General features: G+C 38.7%; 1 protein-coding gene across 1 annotated transcript in view; it reads left to right on the top strand.

Moving 5' to 3' along the window:
- Positions 1–2,050: 2,050 nt before the first annotated feature.
- LOC118783821 (glutamate receptor ionotropic, NMDA 2A-like) overlaps positions 2,051–21,898 on the top strand; it is a 105,310-nt gene continuing 85,462 nt past the window's right edge. Inside the window, exons 1-2 of the mRNA XM_036537782.1 lie at positions 2,051–2,202; positions 5,510–5,917. Coding sequence (XP_036393675.1) covers positions 2,152–2,202; positions 5,510–5,917 — 459 coding nt within the window. The 5' untranslated portion in view covers positions 2,051–2,151. The remainder of the gene's footprint in view (positions 2,203–5,509; positions 5,918–21,898) is intronic.

The following is a 21,898-nucleotide window of genomic DNA, read 5'->3' as shown; positions in this document are numbered from 1 at the left end:
TGGTGAAACAAGTTTTGGCACACTGCGTACTAATACATGACGATATACATCTCCTTTTAAATACAGTAATTAAAACAGTGACGCGTTTCTTGTTGTAGAGTCCTTGATAGTCGAATCACGTTTCACAAAAGAAGAAAACAGATTCCTGCACATTTAAGGAACTAACTATACTGGTTGCGCAATTCTTACTGGGAAAAAATAGATCTTCGTGTCTTTATGTGTCAGACTGGATCTCACAAAATAAGTGAATCATGTCTCCTTTTGTCACAACCTTTCCACAGAGATGCTATAATGAATGGTATGTGAAAACGGATTACCGGATATGTAAAGCGTTCTGGTGTCCAGCACAATAAAAGCCCATGACTCTAGATGACTGCAACAAGCCATTTTCTCTCATGGTGAAAGGAATACTGGAGAACTGGGTCTTTTCAGATAACATTTTCTAAAACCATCTGCGTATTGAATCAATGAATTACACAGTAAGCTTCGTTTTAAAAACTAAAATGACTGAACATTCCTTTTTTCATCTCTGAGATGTCGTTAGAGTGTAACAAGCGTTGGTATACAGTGAACCGTTAAGTTACAGCTGCCTCTAGCTTTGGCGGGGGCATGTGCAGTTTCAAATGATAGAACCACGTCACTGAGAGGGTAAAACTCCCACTAAAACGATTCAGATTACTAACAGACGAAACGAATAAGGAATTAACGTTTTCAAAGCATTTACTAGACACATTTTAATATTTTGAAAATCGCGTATACCCTAGGAACTTTCAGAAATTAGTTTTGAAGATAATTGCTGCATTCTTCGTTGAACTGCCCCCCTTCCTCCGCCCACCGCCTCTTCATTTTGGAGCTCGAGTCTATAGATGAGCGAGTCAGTTTTCTGTGAGAGTTAATTTCGTTTCATAGGCAACACAGACTATTTGGGTTCGTTATAATTTGTCATATTTTGACACGAAGTTTACTGCATTGCTCGCATTATTCTATTTTCTAGAGGTGTACAGAAGCAGGGTGCAATTCTCCCATTCACCTTAAGGATGTGTGACTTGAAGGAAGCGTTCAGTTCTCAATAAGCTGCGAGGAATGCAGAGATATACTCGAAGCCGTCCAGCAGTGCTACTGCAGAATTACATATTCCAAATATATTAGCGGATTCATTAACATTCTCTTGCAGCCGTTGTCAGTGTGGGAAAGTCCATGTTGCAGGGCTCTCAAATTCTGATGGAAAATCCCATACAACCAAAGACTGTTGGATTTATGTGATTCGATTGTTTGGGGGGAAGAAGTTAGAAGATAATTCACTGGAAATAATTATTCTTCTATCATAGGACTGCTTGATGGAACACTCAGTTGCAATGTCCGTCTTGAAGCTATGTGGAAAAAGGATGCTGTAAGTATCACATTTTCTATCACAGGTACTTGTTTTGCTCAGCGAAAGCTATAATATATTTCGGTTTCACTCGCATAAAATACTCACCAAAGTACAATACATGAAATGTTTGTATCGGTGAGTGGTATGACATTCAAGGCACGACGTGAATAGTGTGTGGTGAAAATTATATTCCTGCAGAACGTGGAAGATTAAAATCCCCTGTTACTGAACGCTTTTCTACTCTGTCGTTGTAAAACGGAATGCATTTTGGTGAGATTTATTTGCTTTGTTACTTCTCTACTTGTCGGGGTCGGAGTCTACCGTTTTACTTATGATTATTCCCATGTTATAATCAACACCTGAACATGTGTTTCCTTGTATTAAAACATGTAATGCTTGTTCTACGTTTAAGGCAACTCGTGTCGTGATCATGTGAATAGCCTACTAGATCTTTGAAGCTACTCTGCCTACGATACCACTTCTCTTTGCGGGTGCAGCGAATATCTCATCAGACAACAAAGGAATGTGATCAAATGTTTGTTCAGGATTATATTGGCGGTCTTACAATGTAATTATTGATTTTTCCTCAACTTAATACTGCATGCTTGTAATTCATTGCGATTTTTATTCCATTGTAGGAGATCAACTTTGCATACTTTCCTTGTTGGTTAGTGGCTGACGTGGAGGGATCCGATCGAAAATGTTCACTGGAATCAAGCTTTTCTGCCTTGAGAGTTATATGGAGGAAAACCTTACTCTTCGATGCCAGGATTCACGACATGCGAAATATTCTAACATGCATATCTTCAGCTACGTTTTGTGACAATAAGGTATGTTCTGAAAAATACCATAGGAAATAACTAGTACTCATACCAACAAAGACGATTAGAGTAAATCATAACACACGGGGGCGCTGTTGTATAATGATTATCCCATCAAAATAATAAGGAATGAAAATAAATTTAGAGCCAAATCGTATTCTCTCATACTCAGAATGCAGTCACGTTGTTGAAAACGTATGTGTACATTTCAATTGTTTCCATTTATTGTTGCAAGGATAGAACTTTTTTGACAACAGTCTGAAAAAATGTGTAATCCACTTCCACACATGTATCGTCCGCGTCAAAAATGCCCAATAAAAATAGGCTAATTTCCAGGACGCATGAAATACATACAAACCCAGGCACGCGCACAGAAGGGGGATATACTATTCTTATGTTAAACAATTACTATATTGCAACGGATTCTCCTACTATATTAGACATTATGTTTTGAACATAATAGTAGGCTATAATAGTGCACAGGTGTGCAGTGTACTTCAGGTGTACAACCATACGACGCTAGTGTAAGTGGCGTTTTTCCTCAAATTTCAGTAAAATCGCCTTATTGCGGTTGTTGCTGTTTTTGTAAGGTAACATAAAAAATCCTCATCAATTTCAAAACGTAATACATTTCCAGCTAAACACGTCGTAGTTTCAGAATCTCGAGATATAGGCTATGCTATGCATTGTGTTTATTATCAAAATGGAATATTTTAAATCATATGCTAACAGAATGTTGTAAGGTTGTTGTCAGCGTATAGCTAATATTTTCACCAGTCTTGTATCTGTCGAATGGAAATGAGCCTAACGTCGTTGTGCCAATAATCACTGAAGACGAAAAAATACATACGTAAAATGCGTTCAGCAGTAATTCTCCAACGAATCAAGTCATACAGTCTTTTTACTGTCTGTTTACATATTTTCGACATAATTTTGAGTGAATGTTTTTCTGAAATATACGCTATTTCAACTATGCTCATGCACGCATAAAAATGCGTTTTTTTCCCCTAAAGAACCGCGGAAAACTATTATCATTGGTTTTTAGATCAACGTGATTCCCATACCACGTAGTTGTGCTGCATTGGAATGCTGTGATGGAAAGTGTGACTCGCAGCGGGGCAAATTGTTACTACAACTATGCTGATTTAGTAACTGATGTGACCCCACTGGGAAAACATTTGTGCAGAGCGATAAGCGCTAGGAGGACACAGACCCCGATCCTATTGTGAATATCAAAGGCAACCAAATCTATAGCAATTAGTATATTTAATTGTTGGCTTTAAACATGAGGTCTGAGAGATGCTCTGCAATAATACTGCATAAACCCAAATGAATAACGTCTTAAGATCGACAATGGTCTGGAACGGCAAATGACCCATTTACATTAATCTTCAGATAAAAACACGTAAACTTTGCTCAAACCTTTACTTCGTCATGATTAAGCCACTACTATTTTTAGGGGCATATTACTAAAATGTGTAATCGTTTACAGTATGAACATTAAAGCATTCAATGCAGACCAAAGTACTTCCAACGTTTTAGTCTTACACTGCACATTGTGTGCAATACTTATATTGAAATGGGAAAATGAATAATTTTGTGAAAATACATTAATTACAGTTCTTATTTTTACAGTAACCATGGCATTAGTGGTGGTGCTTAATCAAAAAAATATAATAGACAATAAGCCTGCGGATGCCTGAATCACCAAAGCAGGTCAAAATTCAGTTTACAGGCATATCATCATGTACCAGCATGTTATAATTGCATAAACAGCCATCTTCTCATCTGTTAACATAGTTCACATTTGCTTCTGTTTTGGCACCTTGTGTTGAACAGTTCCATACAATCACAACTTAAAAATAATTACAGGCTATGCATTGATCAAAAATTATGCTCTGTAGGACATATGTGTATGTATTAAAAGAAAATAACATGTTATCTGAACTGTTGTGATATAATTATGCAGCAGATTGTCATGCTTGGATGAGTGAAATTTTTGAGGACCCCTGTGTCTTATAGCATTGTCTCTGAACTATGTTTTACTGTGTATGGTTTGTATTGTCAAGTGCAATATCGTCTGTTACATTGTTTAGTCCTAATTCACACTACCATTCCACTACCCAAGTAAAGAAGTTGGTTTGAATCAGCTATCTCATAGCTTGTTGACCAAATGACATTGCAAATAAGAGAAACAAAAGACAATGCTGATGACACACATGATACCATATAACACACAAGACAAGGCCTGTGACACAGCGTATATAGTCTATGAAAACTGTGAATTAATTAATGCACAGCAGTTCTGTGTACAATAATGTATTTGGAATGTAAGCAGACTGGTCTTATATGAAACCTGAAGAAACATGTTTGCATTCTGAGTTGATGTATAATTAATTTGTCCTCGGCAATAGCTCAGCACTAAACAAGATATATCTTTTCCATATTGAACAAACATGTAGAAAATCTGTTTGAAATAAAAGCAGTATGTTTTGGACCTTGAATGGAGTTGGAACCATGTGTGGAAGAATAAAAAGCACCTGCATTCTGTATTTTATCCGACAGTCATGTGCATTACCTGTCCACCTAAAATGAGTCCCTCAGAGCTGATCTCATTAGATATGCTTTCTTACATGCGTCTTTTCAGATATCCTCATTTTCAAGCGTTTCTGCCTTTAGTGATAAAATATCCTTCCTGTCACAGTAATTCCAAGCCCCTCTTCAAAATCAGATGCAGTGTTGCTATCCTGATAGTAAGAACTGCATTTGGAGTTTCAGTGATTACACTGACTATAGCACAGTGAATATGTCTTACCACCTGGAATGCTTTAAGTCAAAGTAGTCTAAAATATGAGAGCAAAAAAAAAAAATCATTTATTGCCAATCATGATGAACCGATGCCTGCAATGTCCCCAGTGGAAGAGACTAGTTAATTAATCAATCAGTTCTTTTAGCTTTCAAAGCAAGGTGTTCATCTATATTTCAAATATCAAATAAAACCATTTGCCACACAGAGTCTGAGGCTTTCATACTGTGTGCAGGGTGAGAATTTTCAATTACAGCTTTTAAGGAACTCTTTGTCAATAGAAAAAGGGGCTCTATGCCTACTGATGATAACTTTGACGTACACTTACTGATTACAGTTCACACTTGCAAGCTGTGAACTACACTTTCAGATTTTGATTTTGCACCCATGCAGCTCTGATACTATTTTCACTCTAGGGGGTTGGGGGTGGGTAGGGGAGGCATTGTCAGTGCTCAGTCATAAAAATGTCCGCAGCGAAAGAATCATATGTCTGTGCTATTCTGTCTGCAGGGGATGAAGTCGACCACAATGGAAAATCTAGTGCTGGCACTCCTCACACTTCCAGTCCTTTTGTCCCACATCGATGTGGCTCTCGGAGCAGAAAAAGTCCCCATCCTGAACATTGCCGTGATCCTGGGGCGAACCCGCTACATCTCGGATCGTGACATACGGGCCCTGTGGAGCAAGGATGACCCCATCGACGTGAATGTGGTGACAGTGCTGGTGAACGAGACTGATCCCAAGAGCATTATAACCCACGTGTGTGACCTGATGTCCGGGACTAAGATCCATGGAGTGGTGTTCGGGGATGGCACTGACCAGGAGGCCATTGCCCAGATTTTGGATTTTATTTCATCCCAGACGTTCATACCCATCTTGGGCATCCATGGAGGGTCTTCCATGATTATGGCAGACAAGGTGAGCATACAGCATGCTGCACGTAGATGAACATTCATTTGCTCAAGCAAAGGTAGGTGAGAAGTGGGTTTAAAGACCAGCCACTTGCTGTACCAGTCCTTGCTTGTTTTTTGAATCCTTTGAAACAGGCAGACACAAAAATCTGAATACATTTTCTTTATTAGATCAAAAGAGTCACATGACTGAAAGTAAAAAGTATACAGAGTTCTCACCCACTGGTGGCCTGAAGTCCTTCTTCTATGCCTCTTCCTATGCGCAGTTTCCCGACTTTGAGATCCCTCAAAGACAACCACTTTTGCATCCAGTACTAATAATGCATCTGCAGTGTCGAAGGTTAAGAAGAGTCAATGATCAATCTTGAAAATTTAATTTTTATAGAGAGCTCCTTGAACTATTGGACGGATTTTAGTTTAACTTTAGTTTAATATTGCTAAGTGTTAAAATAATGACGGCCATCGTAGTCATAATTGCCTCATTTACATGGGAATGCCATTCATTATTGATAATTACACACAATTAATTTTGTTCAAGAGGCTTTCAATAATGTCAAATATTAAAACTGCACCCTGGGTTGCTCAGAATGTTTACTGCAGGGGAACACCATTTAAGTTAGACCAAGAGGTCTTTGCGATGTTAGGCCTTTTCTCTTTGGTAAACCTCTGTGAGAGTTGTTTTGGTGTGAACTCTTTGCGAAGGGAGCAAATTCTTTGTGAGTTTGTTGACTTAAGCGCTTTGTAATTACCCATAATCATAAAGTTCCCACTAAACTATACTGAAAATCAAGCTTGTCAAGCTAGTAACTTGACTCTTACATGCAATATAATCACATTTCTCTTTTTATGAAAGAGCAAAACATGAGTAATTTCAATCCTTTAAGTGGATTGCAGATCGTAAGCCTAATTTATTAGTCTAGTCTACATATTGATTTCATATTTTTCCAAACATTAATTATAGAAAACAGTTCATTTGCATATACACTATTCTGCATTAAAATGTTGCCTTTATATCAGTGGATATCTGAAACATTTGCTTTGATCATTGCATAATACACAGTGCAATTATCATAGTTGCCTAGGCAACCAAAATGTTTGACCAGCACCTTTTACATTATGCAGTTTATTTATAGCTTTTGAAAGTAAAAACTGGGCTTAAATATCTTCCAGCAATGACAGTTTCGATTTCATTCTTCAAGGTCAAAACACCGTGACATGTACGTGGTGCGAATTCTCAGAATGAAATGGCACAACATCTGTAATGAGCGTGTTTCTATTTCATCACCGGGAAATACTTGGCCAAACCAGTGCGGAAAAGCAAACCTGTTACTGAGCAACTGACTCTGAGTGCAGGGAAGACAACTGTCACATGGTCTCTATTTCCGTGTCCACCAGCGCACTTCCTCCTGTGCATATACTGAAGACTGCATGCATACACGAGTACTTTCAGGCAATGGCGTAATGCAATATGACCCCTTCAGAGCACCCTTAGTTACAGCTTTATTAAATTTTGCTAATTTGATGCAGTCCATACTATAGGTTATTTACAGACTGATGATCATAAACCTTCGAAGAATCACAGTGAATGTGGAATAAATGCTCCCTATTACTTTGTTTTATTTTTTGCCTTGAAAATCTTGTTAAATCTAAAAAAACATGCAGTCCCCTCGCATTTTCTGTTTCTGAGTATTGGGTGCATGTGGGTGAATATGTCCATGATGATAGTTGGCTTTAATGCATGATACTCTCCCAGTTTGTTGCCAACTGGAATTTTTTTTTTTTTTTCATCATTTAGTTAAAGTACTCTTTAAAGATGTGCTGAAGGAATGTAGACACCAAAATTGAGCATTACTATGTAAAAGCATCTGATGTCCTGGTTCTCCATTCCCAATATAAGTGTCAGGACTCAGGCACGGACTCAGACACGGACCACGAGTGCTCCAATTCCAGGCGTTTATTAGCAGAATCGTCAAACAAGCAGGCAGTCCAAAAACAGGCAGGGTCAAAATACCGGGTAGGCAGTCCAAGGGCAAAACAGGAATCAAAAACAGAAACAGGCAGGGTCAAACCGTGAAGGCAGGCAGATCAGGCAATCAGGACAGAAGGGCAGGCAAAAACGATGTCAAGGAACAGGCAAGGCAAAAACCAGCAAAATCCAAACAGGAAAACAGGCGGGAAACAAGACAGGCAGAAACTCTGAAACGATCTGGCAAACAACACAGAGACAAGCAGGGTAGATATAGGGCTGGGCTGATTAGGTGATGGGAGGCAGGTGTGCAGGCAGGCAGGTGGAGACAATCAGGTGGGCGGAGACAAGGCGGAGAGCAGGGCAGGGCTAGAACACAAGGAAAACAAAAGCACATGGACGGGGAAAAACCCAAAAACACAACAGCTAGGGGGCGGGAGCCCTGACAATAAGTTTTAAACATTTGCAGCTGATCTGCAGGAGGGTGGAACACAAATGTAATTGTAAGTCTAGGCAGTCCTGTGACACAATACTGAATCAATGATTAATTTCCACTGTATCAGCCGTCCTTTTAATCAGGACAGTGTGTGGCACAGTTGCATTTGGCAAGGGCTACATGTTTTTCCTTTTAGTTGCTGACTTTGAAAAGAGCAGCTCCTGTACATGTATGATTATATGATGTCTCCCTTTCTATTTTCCACCTTAATTTGTTTATTGCTTCAGGGCTCCATACTGACTTTTCCACTGGTAGCAGTGGTGCTACCAACTTTCTCAGTTGGTCGCACCAGCATATGATTTGTTTGCACCCCTTTTTTTTGGTACAACAATGACCTTGCACGCTGATGAATAGTTACATACCCTAGTTTTGCATTGATGTAAAGATTGACAGTGACTCGAGACTTGATATTTGTAAAATATTTTAATCTGAACATTAGGTTTCCCTCATACCGCAACCACGGGTACTGCGTTAGCCATTGTGGTTGAAAGTAGTACTTTTTCTTCTTCACTGGCTCAGTTGGTCTCTCCCTGCCTGCACCTGCACTCTCCCTGCAGCCTGCACTCTCATCATCAGTTGTGTCTGAATCGGGACCTCTCGCGCGTAGGGTCAGACCGGTGTGATTAGCCGTTTAGCGCGTATGCTAAAACCGGTGCGATTAGAACACGAGATTGGAAAAATTCTAGCTAATTCTATCTTTGAGGAAATAGCAATTTAACATTAAAAATATTGCAAATGTGGCGGTGAAAACTATGAGAAGCTTATTAATGCTAATGAAAACATAACGAACAATGTAACATAACGCGCTACATAGCAAAAAAAAGTTGTGCGAAAGGGTAAAAATAATCACCTACAGACCGCTTCATCTTTGGAACACGATAACAGCTAAATGGATTGTTTCACGCGTTTCATCATCGGTGCGCGTGTACAGGCAGGCAGAGTGCAGAGACCGACTGAGCCAATGAAGAAGAAAAAAGGACTACTTTCAGAGGGGCCAGAGGGGCACCAAAACAGCCTAATGATCATCATGCACTTGCACGAATGCGACCACGTGAAATTTTAACTCGCACACTCTCAAAAATGGTCGCATATGTGGGCATATTTGCAAGTCGCACTGGTGTGCCTAGTTATAAAATTTAGTTGCACTGTCTCCAAAAATGATTGCAAAATGTGACTAAACGGTGGCAGTCTGGAGCCCTGTGCTTGTTCTCTACTGTGATTTTCTCCTCCCTGTTAAATCGGTATGTCAACAAACTACTCAGGTGGTTTCCCACCTGAGGTAAACAAACTAAACACAAACTGGCATATTTAAGGGATTTCAGAGATGATGATTGCCAGCCTCACAGGCAAATTCATCAGCTAAAATGAACCTCTAACAATCAAGATCACTTTTGCAGTAATGGACCTGTGTAGAGCTCTGATTGCACTTTGTTTAGATTTCATACTGTGAAAAATAATTTGTGTCAGGATTGCGTTTATGTAATTGTATCAAGATAATTTCAGACACAAATATAAATGTAAATATACACCAATATAAATGCATGGCCAACACATGGTAATTAAGTGTAGATATTGAATATATTTATGTTTTGGTATCTGGTGCTAATTCCACAGTTTCATTTTACACAGCCACTATGTTTTATTTAGAGTTTAAATGCCTATATTAATCTTACCTGCAGACCTTAGTTAAGTTTTAACAGTTGTTCTGTGTTTAACAATAATTATGAATAATCTAAAGGAGATATACTTTTGGTACTGCAGCTCTGTTTGCACTGGGCTCTATAGGCAACTATGTAAATAACCTATTGGCAATACCAAAGTATTATCTGATTATTTCATAGTGTCATATGAATAACTGACTGATCATGCCACTAAAAGGTGGCACATACTACTGCACAATGCTGGTTCCTCCAAACATAGCAAACATGAGGTATGTACTGCCTCCAGTTGTGCTGTAGTTGCTAAAAGCTAGTGGTGGTGTGCTGTGTGTTGTGTACATTTTGTGAACCATGCAAGGCCTTTACTGTTTGTGAAACTACACATATGTTTTGGTGTGTAAATTAGTGTTTACCTCCTGAAAACCTGCACTGTCCATTTCACTGGTTGTGTGTGAATCCTTTGTTGCAGCTACTCACCCCTCACCACATTCAGTTGTCTAGGAAGACAAGTCAGCTGCTTCACCTGAGCTTTGCCTGATTTATTTATCATCTTGATAAGGGATGCTGTGTGCATTTCTCCATTTCAAATGGATGCAGTAGGACTGAGCCATCAGCAAGAATACTTACGTGCACGGCCTGCAATTTATGACAATTTTTAAAAGAATGTTCCCCATTGTGATTTGATTCAATTGTAAATAAATTGTATTTCGTCCCTAAAACTTTTGGCCCAGAGGTAGTGCAATACTTCAGAAATGTGCTTTACACTGACAGATGTATTCTCACGATTGATATTGATATTGCTCCGCTGTGAACAAATCAGATTAATTACATTTCAAGGGGATAGATTAATGCAACCATATGTTTTGCTTTTTCATTTTTTTAATCAATGCTGAATTTCTAAGTAACGTCACGTTTTGAACTTCTTTTGTGAAAAACTTGAGGGGTTCGGACTCCTTGAAGTCCTTTGCACTCCTTGTTTTCAAAAGACCACAGTCAGCCACCTCTCTGGCTTGAAATTGCCTTGGTCATTGTGAAATACACAGATAGGGTTACATAAAACTCATTTTAATGGATGGTTCAGCCTCATTAATGGTTGCTCCCTCCTGAGTCACACTGGCATGGGTCACTACTACGGCATTGTCCTTTGAACCACCATTTCTGGATACTCTGAACTTCTGCTGCTCAACGTGCACCCTTGAAAATTGCTGCTCATCGTATACCACTGGTAAGTGAAAAACGTTTGGCAAACGAGTCAGGTTTCTAGGCAAGGGTCATATAAAATCCATTTGATGTCACGCTCTTTATTATTGATGTCACACTCTTTATTCTCCCATGTAGCAAGTGATCTGACAAATCTTGAGCAATGGTTTGCAATGGTACCATTATCAGGACAAATCCACAGTTGGTGCTTAAACAGTACTGGGATTTTGAATTCACTTCCAACAGCTCCTGTGGGAAAGAAAACAAATATTGCACCACTCATGCATGAATTTGTGGAACAAACCTATATACCATCTGCAAGCCTAATATTAATAGGCAATGGCATCACAAGCTTCAGTTCACCACCTGTTAATGTCATATCATAACTCTTATTTTTATGACTACATTTTAGTTGAGCAACAAACATGCCGATCACTTTCTGGCAGTACATGCTTCAGTATTTGAAAACAAAATAAAAATGCTCAGGGATTTCAAAGTAATTAAAAAGAATATGAATAAATAGATGGTCTAGTTCTTCTGCAGCCCATCAAGACAAATGTAGCACACAACATTTTCTTGATTTAACATGATAATATTGTTTTATTTCATCATTATTTCTCTTCTGTTGGTAAGAATGAAATTGACTGTATTTAAATGATCTTGATTGGTTTCCAGAAAGTATAATGAGAGTAATGTGAGGTTAATGCAAGGAAGCAAAAATGAACTGCAGTGATGAGGCTGGTGCTTTCCTTTGTCTGTTGGATATCATCCAAGATTTTTGATAGCTTGTCTGGCATAGGAAATGATGTTCAGTATTAAAGTGCACAAATAAAATCATAAGCTATTATTACACCAAAATTGCTTGTCATATCTTTGAACGTTAATATCTTTGAAAATGGAATTTTATATATATATATGCAATCCTATTTTGCTATTGGCTATTGTACACTAGGCTCACAACCTCTGCATTTGTGCAGATGTTCTGATGTGACGAATGCCATGTCCAATACACTCGCAAGCAACCAACAGCCTTTTTGGCACTAAATGTCACATAGTGTGCTACAGTTGAGTGTGTTCTCATCTGAGGATAGTCATCACTCCGCTGAGGACATTCATACAACTGACAGGCACTCAATCAGTCACTGCGTGTCTGAGACCTGAGGCCTGGCTGACCCACCCACCTGTATCCCTGGCGAGAGGGGGGCAAAGCCATTTTATTCCACCAATATCCCAATCATTGCAGACAAAGGACAAGGCTAGTTCAGAACCCAGGCCTAAGGCTTCAGACTACGTTCAAAGTGAACAACTTGCTGACTGAGCCACTCGAGTCTGCCCCTCATTTGGTCTGCTCCTGCTGTAGGAGTGACAGAGAGCTTGCGTACCTTAATGATATTAAATTTAAGGTCCCTTCAGAAGCCTAAACAAATAGCCAAACCTTTTATGAACCTAAAAGTACTACTAAAATAAAGGAAACACTTGGATAAATTAGGGATACACAGTATATTGAATGAGGGACATTCCACACAGTTGTGGTTCCTTATCTTAATCAAGCAATTTTCATCCCATCATACTTAAAAATGTTGGGTAGGCCCAGTTGCCCATTGTTTTGGCTACCATGGCTAGAAGAAGTGATCTTAGTGACTGTCAGAGAGGAGTGATTATATGGGGATTCAGTGACAAAGACTGCTTAACTTGCTGTTTCACAAGGAACAGCAGCTAAGTTGATGTTGGCATTGAAATCTGAGGGAAAGACATCATCAGCTAGGGGCAACTGTGGTCAAAGGCACATACAATATTCCTTGACTGTGATGCCTATGCACCACTGTCTAATGCCATGGTAAAGGTTTTATCAATGAGTGCAGAGGCCTACTGGAAAAATATGTGTATCTTGAAGGGGAGAGAAGACTAACACCACCTGAAACAAGCACCCATTAAGCACTTGGCCAGCTGCAGTTCAGCAGCTCCTGTTGCATATAAACTGGCATGTTGTTTTCAACAGAGCTGTATAATCTTACCCTGTGATGTAAATGCCTAGTCCATAATCCACAGTCTGGTGCATATTCTGCAAGATCATTTCTGCAGACAGCAGTTCCGTAGATTTGTGACAGTGCTGCTTAGACATCTCAGCTGCTGCTCAGGTCTGAATCTCTGAATGTTCTTTACAGTAGCTGTATGTGGAACTCTCATTTGGCATGCCAACATAAAAGTAATGGTTCCTGCTAAATTAACATTTGTTTTAGTGCCTCAATGCCCAGTTTTCTCTCCAGAATAGCTGCAGTCCCGCTTGGTGAGCTTCACATGAGCAGGAGACTCTGAGCCCTTCAAGCCCCAGTTTCAGCAGGAAGAGACTAATTGGTTTTAGCTTTAAATCTCACAGTGTGATGGCAGCCTCTTAGAAATGGGCTTTTAGTCAATTATATTTCAGGGCTGTGCAGGCCTGAGGAAATTTATTTGGTTTTCTTCAATATTGAAACTTGTGAAAAAGGGCTGTTGTGCTCTTGTCTTTCCACAGTGACCATACATTACTATGTAATCCTCGGGGACGTTGTGTTTTCAAAGAATGGAGACATAGTTGATATTCACATTTCCAGAATTTGCATTAATTCAAGTTTGTTTTGTCTTCTCATATGTACACAAGGTCTGCTCATAGATAATCTTAAAATGGTGTTTCTTGGTTAACATGTAGTAGGTTTGCTTTATGTATTATTCGTTGAATGTTTACATTATTCAATGAATGTGTCAGGTATCTGTTACATTGGGATCTGTGCATTGGGCATACGCAATACCTGGCATAATCCAGAAGATAGGCCAGGTATTATGCCTCCACAAAGTAAGTGTCTCTGGTCATAAACCTGGGAAGTTTTTCCTATTAATTTTTACACAGGGGTCTTGTTGGTTTTAATTTTGGCAGCCATGCTTGGAAGAGTTGCCAAAACTAAATTGCAATATTCTAGTTGTAATTAATGGAGAAATCTCTCTACCCAATTACATCAGAGTGGGAGAGCTATTTCCCCTCTTTTTTTGAATTATTTTCATGTTTTAGTTTTCTGTGCTATAAGATAACAGTGATAAAAGAGAGGAACTATATGAAACAGTGAATCTCTGTTTTTACTGTAGTTTAATTTTTTTCTCCCACTTGCCTTTAAACCAAAATGAGGGATGGAGTATACTGTAGCACTTCTGCTGTAAAAAGAATTATATTGAAGTTCCTTTTTCCGTAGTTGCGCAGTTCTGTTTCGAAAGCACTGAGGTATGCCTAAACACAGAAAGTAGAAGCAGCTGACATGAATTAAACATCTCTCCCCTTTGTGCTCTACGTGTTCATTATTCTCTCATTTCCATTATGTATGAAGACTGGGTGGATCGTGAATAAAATGTTAACTGTTCACAAAAACGAGATACAGTTAGGAAAGGAATTCAAGGCATGTATCTGGGTGGTACTGAAGAAAATATCCAATTTTGAAAATACTATATTGTATAGAAAAAAATGTTTTATTGGCATGTGATGAAATGAAAAACAGCAGGTTACTTGACAAATGTCACCTAAGATGTATAGTATCCACCATCTTTAGATATTTCATTAACTTAAAATTTCTCAAAAAGGCAGCAGTGTAAAAATTGATAAACTAAGATTCAGTATTAAATATCAACAAGAAATAACACTTTCAGCACAGATTGCCTTCAAAAAGTAATCTGGGGACAAAAAAACTGATGAATATGGGTGTGATTCAATCCTTTCGCAAAGCTTTTCTGTCTTCTCGTCTTTTATCTCTATAACCTGATGGGTTTTGTTGGAAGCACTTTAATCTCTGTATGTAGCAAGTTGATTGAGTAAGCTAACATAAACAGCTCCTCTGAGCAGCATCAAAGCAATTCTACAAGTGGTTTATTTTGCCAAATTGGTTACTGCTCTATACTTGTGAGTTTTGGCATTTATTTTTTCATTAGTATGATAGTTATTATTTCAGATGAATGCACTATATTTGCCATATGAAAGCTTTTATATTTCCCCCAGCTAACAAGTAATAAAGCAAAGACTAGAAAATGTTTACAGGTGGGAGTATGTTTGTTCTACACTGTACCTTGTGATGTAATCTGGAAAAAACAACATTTATTTAAATATTATTCACATCTTGCATTAGTCATAAATGTCTCTCAAGGCTCTGTGGTATTCCAGCTGATGTCTTAGAGGTGGGCGTAGTCATACAGATGAAATACAGTATGATTTTCAGTAAGACTGATTATATAAGAAGACTGGAATAATATTACCTCTGAAGGTCCAGTATGACTCAGATGGAAGTAACTATATGGCTTTCAAAAATGTGTTATTATTGCATAAACCACTGAATGAATGTTTAATGCCTTCAAAGGCTTCATATGGACTGAACAACACAGCATTGCCGATACTACAGGATTTACCATTACCATTCTTTAAGTTACAAGATGAGATACAAGATATTTAAGACAAATAGGGCTGATAGTGCTTTCCTGAATCTGCATGGGGAGAATTAAATCTGGAGAATTGGGAAGATCTACTTCCAGCTCAGTTCTGTCAATTAAAAAGTAAGTAACAGTTTCACAGATTCTTTGTGATATTCATATTGGTTCCCCTAGTTGAATAATCAACTTTCATCCTCTACTTTTGTTTGTTGCTCAGTGTTGTTATGTACTATTTGACAATTTAAACTATTTGAAAAAAATCACAAAGTTGAAAATCACATGTGCAAGAAGTGTGTCAACCTCTCAATCAGTGGCAGGTAGCTACAATATTACTACTTTGGTACCAATACTTTTCAGCTATTTTGAAGGGAATTGTCTCTTACTTTTCATATTTTGGAGCAAACTGAACTGAACTGTGCAGACTTTGTGGTATTGAATTTTTGCACACAGTAGTAGTTCTCTACTCATACTTAACTATGTTCAAGATGAAATATTTTGATTTGCTCCATAATTTGTTTTGATCTAAATTTGACCTAATTAGCAATACCTGCTTAACCTTCAGTCAGTTATTCACTGCTAGGGCCCAATTCTGCCAGCACTGCTCCAGTAGAAGCACATTTATTTGTAAGTCTATCTCTGTCAGAGCCAGGTAGTGTGTATCACCTTTTAACTTGTGTGTAGCAACTGGCCTGCTAATGTAGAGGAAGAAAGAATTGATTGTTATCTACACAAAAGTGATATAAAAACCCATGACAAGAAGTCATAGAAGGTCAAAAAAGGAGGCCATAATGTAGTTTGCATAATTATTTGCTTTTGGGGGTATTTATTCAGGAAAACACTGAGGAAGAGAACATAAAGAGATATTTTGGAGGAAAATGAGTCAAAAACTGTTGGCTGAGAGAGGAGAGGAGGGAGTGTGAGGAAGGAGAAGTAAGTGTAAAACATTTAGTAGGGAGTGTTAGTCGCAGCCTTGCCTTTGATGTGAATGTTTTTAGCTGATGCCAGGAAAATGGAGGGGAGAAGAGAACAATATTAATCAAGATTATCTGAGAATTTTGCCTTCTTTCATCTCATTTCTGCTGAGAGTAGATTCACTATCTGTGCAAAGGATGAATGAGAAGCAGGGGTTGGATGGAAGCACACAGCAGCTCTGCAGGGCATGAGAACAGCCTACAGTGAGAGAACAGTTGACCCATGCCACTATCAAGCTCATGGAGGCGAGGTGTGTGACTCAGGGAATATGTGGAAGGGAGAGCATCTGGAGTGGAGGTGTTGTCAGGGGTGATCCATGTCACTTTGAGGGTGAGGAGTAGTAGGAGACCTTTCCAGAGGTGAGGACAGCATTTAAATGATATGTTTAATTCCTGAATTTGCTACATGTGATACAGTCATTACAAATGTATCCATGTGGTTCACAATACTTGAGGCAAATTAGTTTATTTGGTTGGACATAAGCATCTGCAAAATTGTATGAAATGTCTAAGAATACAGCGCAATTGCATTGCATTATTGGGCATTTCATTTACAGAATAATTGCTTGAATATGCTTTGGGAAGCTAGTGAGTGAGTTACTATGGAACTAATGAACAACCAGAGAAAATCACTCTATGGTTGTCTTTGGCTTGTCATTTGTTTTGATCATTCATTCACATGATATGAAGTCTCAAGTCCAAGCTGTTGCTTTGGCAGTGAACAGTCTTATTTAGTGTGTGTCTGTGTCCCTTTTCTCATAGTCACCCAACTAAAGTGTAAACTAGTTCTTGTTCTACTTCTTTTATGATGGTCTTTTTTTAATTCACGGACATTTTATAAAAATAGTTCCGAAGGTATGGAAGATAAATGAGAAAACCGCTGCGATTTTCAGGGTCAGCTTTGACAAACGAGGCTGTGGAGTTTGGAGCTGGGGAGAGCTTCACAGTTAGGTCAGCACTCTCAAGAGGCTAGGGGGAAAGTTATTGTTGTTGCACTTGTCTCTAAGACTGAACATACCAGTCTTAAATAGGGACATTTCACACAGGTGGAGCAGAAAGTTACTCAGACCTGAAAACTCATCCAAAAGTAAAGCCACTGAACAAAGTACTGGACTATAAATATGCAACAGTCTCAAGCCACAATTATTTTCTTCCATTCATAGATTAGTTGTATTAGGCTATGCTTACTTTGGTGTTACTTACTGGCCTCCCTCCTACCTGCTGCTTTCCTTGTGCTAGCTGGCTTACAAAATATTTCTTGCATGTCAGCGTTTTCCGCAACATGCTATTCATTACTAGCAATAAGCCCGAATGGATCAAATTCTTAAGAGATTAAAATGGGAGCAAGCCTGTGTCCAGGCAGTAAGCACCGCTCTGATGCTGAAGAGATCACAAGGCCTATGTAGTTAACTGCCTGATGTTGCTACTGTGACTTGGGGCTATGAAGCTTGTTATAGAACTGGTAGGTGGAATCACTTCGGAGAGAATGAATGGGGGAATTTGTTTGCAGGGCAGACTTGCTGTGCTATGTGCTCTGAGTAAATGAACACTAAAGAAAAAAGTGAATCGGGCATCCATAAAAACTGAATCGAACCTGTCACTGTTCATTAGGGCTGATGTTGCCTGTTAAAAGGTAGAAATACCAATGACGGGTTTGTAGTCTAGTTTGTTCTGTTTGTGAGACTGTTATCAGAGGATCACTTATTTTTTCTACTGCTCATTTCTGTAATTGCCATTGCCATTGAGGTAATGTCATATGACTGGATCAAGCTGTAGTATTGATATATTTCCAGCCGTTAGTGACATGAACAATTTTTATGTAATAGTCAGGAGACCGTTTTCTTTGTATTTCTTTGTATTAATTTTTGGAGGTAATTTCTTTGTATTTATATTATATTTAATGGCATTGTTGGAGTAATCTTGAGGTTTTGACATCCAAATTATTTATGCAGGCACCTTAACTGGGACAACATATATAGATGCTTTATAGATTTTTTTTTATGCTGCTGGGTACTTACAGAAGCAATGTAGGTTAAGTGCCAAAATATCCAATGACAGCAGCTACGCTCCTACAAGCTACTGGTTACAAGCCCAACTCCTGAATCACTGGTCATCTGGCAAACTGCCATCTGTGTTAGCTGTTTGTTGATGTCCATCTGCTCAAGTGTTGCCAGCTGACTACCTGATTCCTGCTACTCTATTTGAGGTTGTAGATTTTATTCAAAAGTACTACTGAATGAAAGATATGGTACCTCTTCTCTGTTTCCTCCTTTAAAGGAAACCAGAAAACATGAAACATTTTGACTGTGAGAAATTAATCATTCACAGAAAGATTTACATCATGCTGGCAGTGGTTTTGGAAACATGTTTAGCACATTTAAATTGATGTTCACTTAGCTCAGATACACCTAAGCCTGGCCAAAAGCATCAGTGCTCTGCCTGGTTGCATACCTAGCATTCAGTGTGGCCTAGCAAGTTTAGATGGTTAAAACAACCCACCATGCACAGTGTGTAAACCTTGCCAATGCAAACAATGCTAAAATGACAGTGGATACATTTCTGTCCTACCTAGGTGTGTACTGTATTCATTCTTCCATTCAAAAAAGTAACAACTCACTTGAGAACCCCCAGCTCACTTTGAGTAGGAATCACAACAGCCATAATCTCAGGCAGATTTAGGAAATAATGGGCCTTATTTTATGTTGTTAATACTCCTTAAGACAACAAATCTTTGAGGTTATTGGATATACTGAATAACCAGGAAAGGCATCAGGTTTATGTACCCATCAGATGTCTTCCCCACATACTGTATTTTATCTGACATAAATTTCATACCCAAAGACACAAAGTGTAAAAATGTGTGTCCACAGAATTGAGTACTACATAATTTCTCCATTAGAAGATTTTGATCTTGTAATATTAATATCTAAGCCTCCTATAGCACAGAACTGAAAGCATTCATTATGTGCTGCCAATGTGGTAGGTGTCTGCAATGTCTGGGGCTTGATGTCATTCTGTAAGGGATTTCCTTTGAATTATCTTGAATCGGTATGATCAGAAACATTTGGGCAGAAAGGTGGAAATCGCTATCTTGTACAGTAGTTGGAGGTCAGAGCCCACCACTTCCTAGTCCTGTGAAGTAAAAGGTACTATTTTTTATGCTCAGTTATGAAAACATCCCACTCTCAGGGTGATACAGCTTACAAGTGGGATTGCTTTGGCTGTGCCATTAGCCAACAATTTATTTCTTCTCAGCAGATGATTGTGGAAATAATACCCCTTCCAGTGCCACCACTAATTCATACAATTAATTCTGATCAGTGCAGCAGCTGAAAAGCTTGGAAGCAATTGTCAGGCTGGTAAATCTCCAGCATTTTTGCATTGTGTGCTCATTAGAACACATTACAGTGGGGTGTAGGGTCTAATTTAAGAGTGAATGTATTTAGAAAATGTAATACCGCTATCGTGCTGCATAATCCTCTGACAGAGTCAGTATGAGAACACTGTTGTATAATTACAGTTTTAAAATAGGAACATTCTGGATTTTTTTTTTTTTTTTTAAGTTTAAAGGCATACTTTGGCTATAAATTCTTTGCATCTCATTCAAGTGTATCACTTGATGTTAATAATTATTACAATCCTATTACAATCCTTATTGCAAGACCCATTTAATAAACATATCATTGTGTGTGTAAATAGGTGCTATTTTCGTTAATAAATAATTGTTTGATTACACAAATGGCTGAGCTCCAGGCAGAATAGAAAAGGCTATTTTTAGGCAGTTGTTTCTTCTACAGGTAGTCTTCAATTAATTGTCAGCCCTAGGAAGTTTGCATTCTGTGGGGAAACTGCATATTTAGAAGGGAAAAGTAAAGGAGTAACATGAGTTAAGTTTTTTGAGGTGATGCCCACTGAGCTGCGAGTCACTCATGATACTCCCAAAGCTGTGTGGGCAGACTGATGTATAAATAAAGCAGATGGTGAGCAATAATAGCAGTGAGGCACTGCGGAGTCTATACTGAGAGAGCACTGAGTGGGATAAGAGGTGCAGTATAGGAGCACAAGTCACTCAGTGACTCACCACATCCACTCTCTACTTTAACCCTTCATCTACAAGGAGAGGTTTGCAAAATTCATGCAGTCCTTGATGGCAGCATCTGACTGTGACCCACCTGCACAGGGCATTCTGGAGCCTGATGAGTTTGACAGAAGACAGGGAACCAGAGTGACAGGATAGCAGTTACCAATTGCTAACATGGACACCATCACAACACTTAGTGTCCTCTCTTTGTGGACCTGCTAAGAGTGGAATGAACATGAAGAGCATTTTTATTAACATCACTCAAGGGTAAATGGATCCATGGATGCCAGTTTAACCATTACCTGTAGATGTATACTCATACCTGATGCAAACAGTGTGGCTCCCTCTCCAGTTCTAAAATCAAGGATAAAATCCAACCTTTCAAAATGGCCAGCCGGCCTGAATATAGCTGTCTTGCTATTTAATCAACCTAAATTTGGCATTTCTATTGTCTGTCTTGGAAACTAGACTGAATATTGATCCCTCAACGCAGAGAGTTCTTTACTACACATTTCAATCTTATTTTACACATAAATGTATGTTAACTGATTGGTATTGTTTATTTTTATATACACCGATCCCATGAGAAATATATTGATCACCCAAAGGTTGGCAAATACAAAAAAACCCATCAGATTAAATCACATCAGATAATTTATGCAGTCATGAAGTGGTCATTCCTGTCATTATTTATTATTATTTTCAAACATGGGAGCACGAGGTAAAATGCATTGGAGGTAACTGTGAACTTTTAAGATGTCTTACAGCAATTAAATCAAAAGGGGTTCTGTATTTTATGTTCATCATCTGTCATTTTCATGTTTCAGTTCCTAACTTAAGATAGCACTGGAAGTGCACATCCAGGAAGGTGTAGATCCATTCACTGTGCACCAAAATGTCTTTCTACCCTTTTTTCCATCCAATTTTAGCACACCAATTATGTGCATCCATTTGTGGTAAAGATTAATAACCCAGAGAAGGAGAACACGCCTCTTGATTTCTCCTGTGCTGCTCTCACAAGCCAGACATTGACCCTTGGATCAATGGTTCATACTTTGAATGATTGCAGATTGCAGTTGTTTCTTATGCGGCACAGTTCAGTGCTAATGAACAGAATTATACTGTACAAAATTGTTTTAGGTTCCCACAATGTAAACACCCCTACGCTGTGTGTGC

The sequence above is a fragment of the Megalops cyprinoides genome, chromosome 1 (assembly GCF_013368585.1).
Source record: "Megalops cyprinoides isolate fMegCyp1 chromosome 1, fMegCyp1.pri, whole genome shotgun sequence".
Lineage (NCBI taxonomy): Eukaryota > Metazoa > Chordata > Actinopteri > Elopiformes > Megalopidae > Megalops > Megalops cyprinoides.
This window is presented reverse-complemented; position numbering and strand designations above follow the sequence as displayed.